Here is an 11,048-nt window from a genome sequence, read left to right as displayed (position 1 = left end):
AAGTTATCATGATATAAATGTGATATATTATATTTTATCTTGATAATGTCAATTTGTCATTCATACATACATAGACTATGTATTTGTGTGACTTATTGAATGTGTGAGGACAGTAGCAATCATGGCGGAAATGAAAATTTTATACGCAATCATTTGTCTATTATGTGGATTTCTAATGTGTACAGGTGAGCGGAAAACGCAACTTATATGAGCTGTTAAAACGTGCTTAATATGTCGTAGTATATAAATTGAATTGAAATATCATTTTCTATACATGGATTATGTGACGCTTTCTTTTATGAACCTTTTACGTTTCAACATTGATAATAACTTAGTCATTTTCTACTGTTGGGATTTTATTATTGCCTCTTAAATTTGGTATACAATACATGTACAATAGAACTAAAGACACACCATCTCAATAAGAATCTATTTAAGGTCCATTATGTTTCAACATGAATCAATTTTTACTTCTTTACTTCTTTAGAAAGAATAAGCATGCATTTTATAACGTTTAAATAATGGTTTTAGAGAATATTAGATGTTTGACACCTTAAGAAAGAGACGTTAAATACGTCGACATCATTTATAATAAGGGTAGCAAAATGTTGAAAGTAGTTTTTTTTTATTTCGATACAAAAAACTTAATCACTGACATTGTACTATTTTCCAAAGAATAAAAACAACAGAAGAAACAAAAAGGGTCCAGGTAGTAAGCCAAAAAAAAAAAACCTTATTAGAAATAGAATCAAAGATTTTCTAGGGCACAATGGACCTTTCACAACAACTTGTTGAATGCATTTGCTTGTAGGAGAATAATGTGGTTGAGGTAAAAAAAAAAGATGATTTACATTTCCTTGTTTGGAAGATTTTATTGATTAATTGAAACAATATATGTGTGTTTATGATTACATTCCATTAGATTCTACCTCATGCAGTTCAACTAATTATTTTTACAAGGATACTGACGCTATTTGTTTTTATCTATCTTTTTATTTTAGTACAAAGTGCTAAGTTTGAATTTGGTGATGGAGAACAAACATGTATACTTTTAGACATAGATGCATCGTTTGACCTTTTGAAAGGAACAGAGGTAACTAAGTACATGTGGTACAAAAGTTCATGTATTTTTAAGAATATTATTTTAATTTGTTTATCTTTTAAGTATTCTCAGCTTATAAAATACACCTCCATGTTAAGATTATACATTAGATTGTGAATGAAAACTTCTTTATTCAAATATAAATCAAGAATCCAGTTTAAAGTGACAAACATTCCAGCAAAACCTTTAATTAAATAAATGATGTGTGAATTAAATTATAATCTAAATATAATCATCATTTAATTTTTAAAAAGATGCATACTGTGAACGATTTGTTTGTTAATTTGTTAATGTATGTTTAATATATTGATATTTATTTAAATCAAATACGTTGAAATCAATCTCTTGTCGTATAAATTCAATTAAAACGGTGCTTTTGTATGATTTCCATAGAAAAATGAAATATGTGCTGTGATTTTGTCAGTTATGCATCAATAATTTTGTTTTCAGAAAGCAGAACCATTTTCCATTGATGGTGCAAATGTTACTGCAGGACAAAGTCTTTGTGGAACAGAAATGTCTACCGCGGTGTTGTCTTTTAAATTGTTTCCGTCGGATGAATCATTTAAAATTAACTTCCGAAAAGATTTGAATTCAAATACCGTTTCAATGTCGGCTGTGCTGAACATTGAACCAAAGAAACATTTCGAGAATGCAAGTGATATTCTACCTTTCGAACTCGAGAGTAGCATTGACTTGCCAATTGGTATGACAAACATGTCATATATATGTAACTCGGAGCAGAATATGTTCTTTAATCAGGATCCTGGGTACTTTATGACGATGTCGATTACAAACCTTCACGTACAAGCGTATGCTATAGAAAACGGAGAGTTTAGTACAGGTTTACATTGGTGTTATTTACGTAACAATAACTTTTTTTCAAGATGCAAATATTTATAAATAAAGTTTATCAAAATTGTCATTCGGTCAAACTGTTTTAGCTTTTGTTTTTGTTATAAACTACAAACTATTTGACTATTTTAATTAAGAAAGCCCCCCTTTGAAACGAAAACAATGTCGAAAAATGTACAAATTACTATCAACCACAAAATTGCCAATACGTGGAGATAAAAATACAATGCAATTGTATACAAGTTCATTTTCCAAAATATATATCTACTCAGATATATATAATGTATCATTTAAAGTATTATAAAAATCACTTCAGACAATTAACTTAATTTCTAATAAGGAGCCATTTTTTAAGTAATCGAAATTGATGACAATGTTAGAAAATATATTTTAATTATTATGATGTAATACAAAAGTAGGATAGTGAATACTTTTACAGCTTTGGAATGCAGCCAAGATAATTTTACAACCCTGCCAACAACAGCACCGCCTGATGAACCTACCACAACATCATTAGCACCAGAAACAACGTCTAAAGAAACACCTATTACCATTGTATCAGAAACAACAATTACAGTTAATCCCATCGATAACTCTACTTCATCAGAACCAGAGACAATGTCACCTTCAAATGAACCAGAAACAACTACCGCAGATATCATTAAAACCACTACACCGATGAAAAAAAGTCCAAAATATGAGGTGAAGGATGGAGATATTGTCTGTATTGTTATTCAAGGTAACATAAGATTTGACATTCCATACGAGAGGAATGACAGGCAAGTAAGGATATTTTCATTATTAAAGGGATATTATGCAGAAACGAATATTATGTTTTCCTTTGTCTTGAAAAGGCAACCATGAGTTTTTATAACGTTTAAATGGTAGTCGAAGAGCATTTTAGATGCTTATTACATGATGGAAGTAGCATGTGAAGTTATTGGTCGTAAAGGTTAACAAAATGGTATTTTGACTTCAATATAAAATACTTAATTATTATAAATGTACTAATCTAGAAAATCAAAAAAGATGGGTTTGTAAAAGTAAAAACAGACACCAGGAGTAAAATGATTTGAGAAATTATATTGAAAACTTTTCTTGGCTAAATCCTTAGTCAATATGTTCTTTCTATTACAGCAATCAGTGTATATCGACATGCCTTTAACACTTATATTATGTCTCACTTATTACATGGTAATTGTATTTTACGGGAAAATTTCACTGTAAGTTTATTGTAATTGTAATATCATTCTTGTGAAAGCAATAATCTTATAAATTTATGATGCAAAATGATGCACACATCTTAAGTTTGCATGTTATTGGTAAATTTTGCATTTGCATGTTATATATTTGTTGTGCATAGTAAATTAGTAAATTATCTTTTTCTAACCTAAACAGATGGGTTACTTATCTATTGGCCTTCCTGAAGTAGCAAAAGTGAGTGGGGCGTGCAACTACAATGAAACAGATACAAAACAGGAATTGATAATAACATTTTTCAATGACACATGGAGTTTTACTGTACTTATAGCAGAAGATGCGGCGAACATGTTAAAGAAAAATGACCCTTTGTTACAAGACCTACAAGCTGAGACGTCATATTCGTGGCGGAACATCGAGTTAAAATATGTCATAGATGAGCATTTTGAGAATCCAAAAACTCCTGGTAATGCATCTTTGTTTAAATGATTTCTTTTTCAAAATCAAAATTAAAATGCATTTTGAAAACACAAATATTATCATGTTAAATTGAACAAATCTTATTCCAGCAATGTATGCAAATTCCAAAATCACAAAATAGTAACACAAAATCAACTTGATTATACTTAAATATTCGCTCATGTAAACTTGTGTCACATGCTCCTGTGCACACTAAAAGCAAGAAAAATCAAACTTTTATTCGATATAGCAACACAAAACGTGTTTACTGATGGTATTTGTTATACAACATTATAGGACAAGAGGAAACTGTCACGAAAGATGTCACTGGAAACTTCAAAGCGAGTCCCGAGGGTTCTTACAGATGCAGTACGGGAGAGACGATACAATTAAAAGAAGATCTTTATGTTGATCTGACAGAATTTCAGTATAAGGCTTTCAACACAGACGATTCTGGAGACTTTTCTAATAACGGTGATATTTATTTAGGTTAAAATTTATGTCGCACCGACACACTAGAGGTCAAATGGCGACTTCTAGCTTTACTGGTGGAGGAAGGATTTAGGTGCCATTCTGTGCATTATTTCTGACAGAAGCGAATACCTGAGAAGAGCTACCAATGTTGCCTAAGCTAGCTGGATAGCTTCCTCACATTTAAGAATCAGAAGTCCCTGAAACTCAACGACCTGTAACCACTGGGGCACGGACATCACATTTAACTTGGATTTCGTATATGATATAAGTTTAATATTTTACATGAACAAATTCCTAGTTTTAAATGAAAGAAAATTAAACAATTTTCATCAGTGCTAACGATTCATCAATATAACAATCATTAAGAACTCAGCCGGAACAACATGTTATGTTATAGTGGTTATTTAAAGCGGCCATTTGTTTTTAAAGTTTAATATGCTACTTTTAGATAAATTGTTTTGTATTATTCTCAAATCTCAAATTCTCAAGAATAAAAGTTAAAATGGGATTCGCTCTCTATAAAATACATGAATAATAAGGAAACCCCCTGAAAACCTCTTATCCACCAGTCCACTCTCTATAATTATGTAAATTAGCAAAGCGGATGCTACGTTTCCCGATCTTTTATTTTTTTAAATGAACGACACTGGCGTGATATAAATAGCTGTTGAATAAGGCTTTACAAGATATCAATTCACTTTTCGAAGACAAAATCACTGAGATGCTTAGTTTGAAACCACACAGAATTGGGTTTCAAAAAAAAGTTTCGCAACCTCAATAAGGCGTGCCTGTAGGCTTGTCCGACGAAAATTGTAAAATAATTTTCTTGCATTTAGCACTTGTCTTCATTAAATTTAAATATGTGGCTCGTCATTAATACATTTTCTGTGTTTACTGTAGATGTGACTGCCTGCCCAACAGACAAACATGATGATGGCGACGACGACGACACAGTCGCAATCGTTTTAGGTTCGGTGTTTGGAGGATTAACGTTCATTATTTTAGTTGTCGCTGTTGGAGTCTGTGTCAGACGTAGACGATACAAACACTATCAGTTCATGTAAATCATCTTCAGAATGAAGAAAATATATACACTTTATGTGCTACAAAAGCATTCAGTCTAACAATTATTTGAAATAATGATAAGCATCATTGATGTGGCATGGTTTTTAAAACATTAAACAACATAAATAATCACACGGAGATACAATGTAGTTATACACCTCTAAAAGTCCTGTGGTGGTTAAAAATATTGACAAATAAAATTCGAGTACACATTTGTAGTTTGACCGACAGTATTATGCGTCAAAGAAATATACAAAACCATTCTTTTAAAATGCAGATATTGACACCATAATTATGTTCATTAATTTTATCTTACATTTTTATTATATGTATACGTTTCAGTGTTTCTCATTTTAAAGTTTAAAGAGATAGAAGAACAAAAAGCTTTTTTAAAAAATTCGAAATAATCTGCAATATAAAATGATGACAAATTTAAAAAAAACGGCGGCCGTCAGGAGAGTAAAAAAAACTTTTGCTCAAACTATGTTTTCTTTCTTTTTGGTAAGGTTTGGCGTTGCAACAATACCATTAGGGTCATATTGCGACTTTCAAGCTTTACTGACCTGTTTTTACACTGCACTATTTCGACGCCATCTTTGTTTTGCTCTGTAATTGATATATGCGAGCGCTTACATCATTACTCTGGTACGCTCTAGTAAACAGAGGTTGAGTTCAATCGATATGTACAAATATGTGGAAAGAGATCCAAAGGTAAAAATTTAGCCAATTATTCGTTCTTCATAAGATTTTTGTATGTTTTCACAAATGGATTTTTTTTCTTGTATTTCACATCCCGGTTTGTTGCAAAATAAACGTGGAAAATTAACTTTCAATCTGCTTCCCTCATTTTCGGTATTCTTAAGTCACGTGACATTCATGTGACACAATTCATGGCCAGTTATTTGTATCCCTGATGTTCACACTACCGTAACCGGTATGCATTATATAATTATTTGCTGTCATCAATTAATACTCGTTAATTGAAAATAATTTGAATAAGTATATTTGAATTTGATGTCATGAATATCCACATTTGTTATTTCTTGTCCTACTTAGTTTATTCTTTCTGTTTTGCAGGTTCTTCAAAGGCAGTACATATGCTATTCACCAACCTCTATGGTATCAGCATTGGAGAAGGTCAGACAGACAGGGGCACCAATTAAAACCACTGCAAGGGAGTTTGGTATACCTAAATATTCTCTTAGACACAAACTTAGTGGAAAAGTAGACATGAAGCTACCCATTCTGGTCCTGCACCCATGTTTTCTCAACACCTAAGAACACCCGAGTTTTATGTGGGGGTTCGTTTATTTAACGCCGCTTTTCCTTGTTGATCTTCTTTGTCATATTTTATGTCTGCATGTGGCTATGGATATAGTAGGGCAGGAGTTGAAGACATGGCTTCTGAGTATTCTTTATGCCTAAGCAAGAAGGAAAGCATTCCCTTTCTCTTTAGTGGTTCCGTGGGTTTATGTCTCGTTGATCGGACTTTAAGGTGTTAAAACCGCGTGGCCTGGAAATTCAGCGTGCTAAAGCTACAACTATGGACTGTGTCACAAAGTATAATGAAGAACTTGTTTCAATTTTTGACAAATATTGTCTGAAAGATATACCAGAACGCATACAATGTGGATGAAAAGTGTTTGTCTACTTGCAACCCCCAACCAGTTGTTGCTACAGATTGTGATTTCAAACCTCAATCTGTCACCTCTGGATCCTGGTCTCTTGTAACAGTAATTGGTTGTAGAAATGCATTAGATAATAATGTTCCACCAATTTTTGCTTTCCAGGCGCAATGATGAGGCCATAACTCTTGAATGGTTGAAAAGCTGGTGTTGATGGTAACGTCATAGGGTCTGGATGGAGTAACAGTGTTGGTTTCGCCATTACGCTGAAATTCATCTCATTTAGTACTTGCCCGAACGTTCACTTGATAGTCCAGTACTTGTGTTGTATGATGGGCACAAGTATCATATATATTTTAGTTTGATAAGGTTGCCAAGGACACAAAATCTGATCTTGTTTATCATGCAAGCACATACAAGTCATGTGTTACAACCCCTAGATTCTGGTTGCTTTGGACCATTTTAAAGGATTTATAACTCTGTGAGTCACACGTTTATGCGTGAACACAAGACTGGCATCGATCCATATGACCCCAATGTTGTAAACCCAACCTTAAGCGATATAAGGTTCTACAAAAAAGCCAGTGCTGTAATTCCAGATGCATGTAGCAAGTGTGTGTCAAGCTCTGATTTTTCACCGCCAAAGCAGCAAATACCTTTGCCAAAAAACAGCAACCAAGAAGAGAAGGTACATTAGCACCGTTGTTAGTGGTAAGGCAATTACGAAGAAGTCTATGGTCCGGGTTAGGCAGCATGAAAATTTCACAATTAAGCCCATGTCTCAGAAGAGGAAACCCGAGCCCAAACTTGGACCTTCTGGAACTACGAAACAAACCGTAAACACATCAAATGCATATGTCAGCAGTGATTCTGAACCTTAGGACTCGGTATCGAAAGTTTGTTGTAAGTGTAATTGATTTACACTTCTGGAAAAAAGTGGCTACAGTGCACAAAATGTGTGGACACTTGGTACACTTAATTTATTCCACAAGTGTGAGAGTAGCGAGAAGGGGAGATGTGATTCTATGTCATCACTGTGTTAGTGAAGAGTAAATTTACTATAAGAACACTCTGTTAAAATCAAATACAAAAACAATTAAATGATTTGTGTATCATATAAATAAAAACAGCAAACAAACAACTTATAAATGTAGTAAAAATATATAGATAAATGCGATATTTTGATATAGATTGCAATCGTTCATCTATAACAGTTTGTACCTATCTAAAGTTGCGGTATAAACAATTAAATACGGTGTTTCGATGCTATACTAATCGGATAACTGACATTCTGATTCCATTGACATCACGATAAACAATGGTATTTAAACGTTGGGAAGAAAAAATATGACCAGATTGATAAAAAACCTGTGTTCATCTTAAAAGTGTCAACCCCCCCCCCCCCCCCCCCATATAAATAATGACCCCCTTTAAAAATATACTTTAACTTGTAAGTTAATAGTATATTTTTAAAGGGGGTCATTATTTACATTTCTTTTAGTTTTTATGAACACAGCTTTTTTTATCAATCTGGTCATATTTTTTCTTATGTTTACAGAGCATAGTGAATATATGCAGTCACAGGATGAAAAAAAAACGTCCAGTTTGACCAGAACTCGAACCTGTGACCCACAGAATAATGTACCGCAGCTGTAGCGATTAAGCTATCTGGCCGCTTACACATTTTCTCCCCTAAATAGTGAAGAGTTCTAAACCGTGACAGATACTTTTAGATTTTTTTAATTAACAGATAATTAATTCTTAATTAATAAATAAGAAAAAAAAACTTACATACTCATAGTCTTAATTAAAATAACAATTTATATATTATTGTATAATTATTTTTACTAAAAAGGGATTAGACAGTTATATGTTGTGCCATTATTTATAACAGGTCAATTTGAAAGTGAACATAACTGTGCTTATACATGTACAATATCTATTTTTTTGTACAGATAAAAAACTAACCTTTTTTCTATGATAAGAAATTTTATGAAGGCTGATTTGTATTTTGCATCAAGGGTACCGGGCGAAAACATGAAAATGCAACAAACGAACCACTGAGTGGTAGATTGTATTTTCATGTTTTCATCTGGCGCCTGCTTACTTTTTGTTGGTTTTCATGTGGCACAACTCATCCACAATAAAATTCAGTGCACAAATTTATTCAAGGGCAAATAATTTATTCAAGGGCAAATAACAATCGGGTTGACTCAGGAGACCTGGAGGTTGAGACTGGTGTCCTTCCATTACAAATAGATAAGACAGAAGCTGTCCTTTTCAAACTACATGCATGTTAGAAAAAAAATAGAATAACTATTCAGTATATGATTTTTTGAGACTTTATTAATTATATTGCTTGATCCAAGTTTAAGAACATTTTCTATCAATACATGTATTATCATTTATAACTTTAAATGAAAGTTTCATCCCTTTAATAAAAATGACATAACTGTATCTCGTTAAATTCAGAAATATTATAAGTCTCTTCATATCAATATACTAAGATATACATGTATGCACATAACATAAATAATTCCATGTTTCTATTAAATAAACATGAAATCCTGACATTAACATTAACAAGCTTTTGATGACCTTACAACTTGTAAATTTTATACATCCCCTTAAAACATAGAAAACCTGAAACCCAAAATAACACCCTAAACAGCAAAATTATGAAATGTTGCAGGCTCAGTTTTATTAAGCCATGCAAATTAATGGTAAAGTATTCATAAAAATATAGATGGCCATACGGCAGCAGTAATTGCAGAAAATCGGATAGCTTTCAACATCCGGATACTGGTACACTTTGTAAAAACAATCATTCTGTGCAACAGATAAACGTAATATGGATAGAACTAATAGGATATTCGTTTACAACAGTTCATTACCTACCCTAATACTCATTTGCAGGTGCACTTTCTTCTTGTAGAAAAAAATGAAAATATATAAATGAATGAATGATGGATACGGCATCAATGTAGACCACAACGATATTCAAAATCCGGGTTTTAGTAACTAAGGGACAAGCTGTTAAACTAAGCCTGCAATTTCGAGAAAATAATATTACAATGCACATGCTTTTTGCATAAAGTTATTAAATACAAATATAACAACATATTTGTTTACTTATTTTTTACGAATCAAAATAAAACTAATTAGCACAACATGACATTTACTGATAATAATAACAGCTCCTTCCATAGGCCAAAATAAAAAGCATTCCATAAAAGACGACGCCGCTCACCGGCGTCGCCAATAAGTCCTGCTAAACAAATGTGCTAAACAAATGTTAAAGATGTTGTTTTGCTACGTTGATTTGAATACTTTTGGAATTAAAATACTCAGACGTCATCAAAAGGAAACAGACCTATATTTAGTCGCATACGACAAATCATTTGAGGACTTGAGTCCAGAATCATCGACGGTCACATTGACAAACACAGGAACAGCTATTTTCATGTATAAACGGACATTCAATAAATTTTCAAATCGAAATCGTAATAATTCACTTCCTTTTGGCATAAGTACTGATATCTTGTGAGCTGAACACACTCAGTATTTCATGTATCATTCCGGGTATAAAATGTGCACATTCCTTCGAACATCGAAAATTCTGATAAAATTCAACTTCTGACATAAATTCAATGGAATCATCCCTATCCCTAAGTATATGCTTTTCAACATTTATTTCCTCATTTTCTGTCAGTTCGCGTATATGAAGCACTTAAATGTATATTGGACGAAATTAACTCGAAATCAATACTGAAAACTAAGTGGTATTTGGTATTATTTTATTGATGACACGTCAAGGCTGTGTTACCGGCCTGTTAGCTTCCATATAAATTTACAGTTTGTAGGTTTGGGTTTGAAAAATGATTGATGACAAAACTATCTAATAAAGTTTAAACACTACAACATATTTTTAACATAGTAGCCCCCTCCTACTCTCACAGATTCTCGACACTTTAAAATCTGAATACCACTGTACTGAAAGGCTGAGGACTATCTTGACCGTTAGGCAATAATATGTGTATTGAGTGTGAGTGTATCGATTATGAATACGGGCCTTAAATTTCGAAATAATAATAATATACATTGTAGTTTTGATCAAGGGTATATACTGTATATGTAACATGTTAGTCGGGCAAAACAAACCAAAAAGAAGACAAAAAGGAAAAATACTAATAAATAGATAATCAAATATAACTACACGAATAAATGATTACTAATATCTTTCTACTGCTATTTCATGTTTAGCTATT

The 11,048-nt window shown here is 32.5% G+C and overlaps 1 protein-coding gene across 1 annotated transcript; it reads left to right on the top strand.

Annotated features, from left to right (window-relative positions):
• Positions 1-1,556: 1,556 nt before the first annotated feature.
• LOC132748280 (uncharacterized) lies at positions 1,557-5,390 on the top strand. The gene is made up of 5 exons (XM_060737850.1): positions 1,557-1,946; positions 2,397-2,740; positions 3,356-3,623; positions 3,914-4,090; positions 4,991-5,390. The coding sequence occupies exons 1-5, from the start codon at positions 1,619-1,621 to the stop codon at positions 5,152-5,154; spliced, it is 1,281 nt and encodes a 426-aa protein (XP_060593833.1). The 5' UTR covers positions 1,557-1,618; the 3' UTR covers positions 5,155-5,390.
• Positions 5,391-11,048: the final 5,658 nt, after the last annotated feature.

This window comes from Ruditapes philippinarum, unplaced genomic scaffold (genome assembly GCF_026571515.1).
Source record: "Ruditapes philippinarum isolate M1 unplaced genomic scaffold, ASM2657151v2 ctg1483_1_1_1_1, whole genome shotgun sequence".
NCBI lineage: Eukaryota > Metazoa > Mollusca > Bivalvia > Venerida > Veneridae > Ruditapes > Ruditapes philippinarum.
This window is presented reverse-complemented; position numbering and strand designations above follow the sequence as displayed.

Coding starts and splice junctions, on each gene's coding strand:
- LOC132748280 (XM_060737850.1), top strand. CDS start 1,619: ATGTCTACCGCGGTGTTGTCTTTTAAATTGTTTCCGTCGGATGAATCA. Junction 1,947..2,396: donor AAACGGAGAGTTTAGTACAG/GTTTACATTGGT, acceptor ATACTTTTACAG/CTTTGGAATGCAGCCAAGAT. Junction 4,091..4,990: donor TGGAGACTTTTCTAATAACG/GTGATATTTATT, acceptor TGTTTACTGTAG/ATGTGACTGCCTGCCCAACA.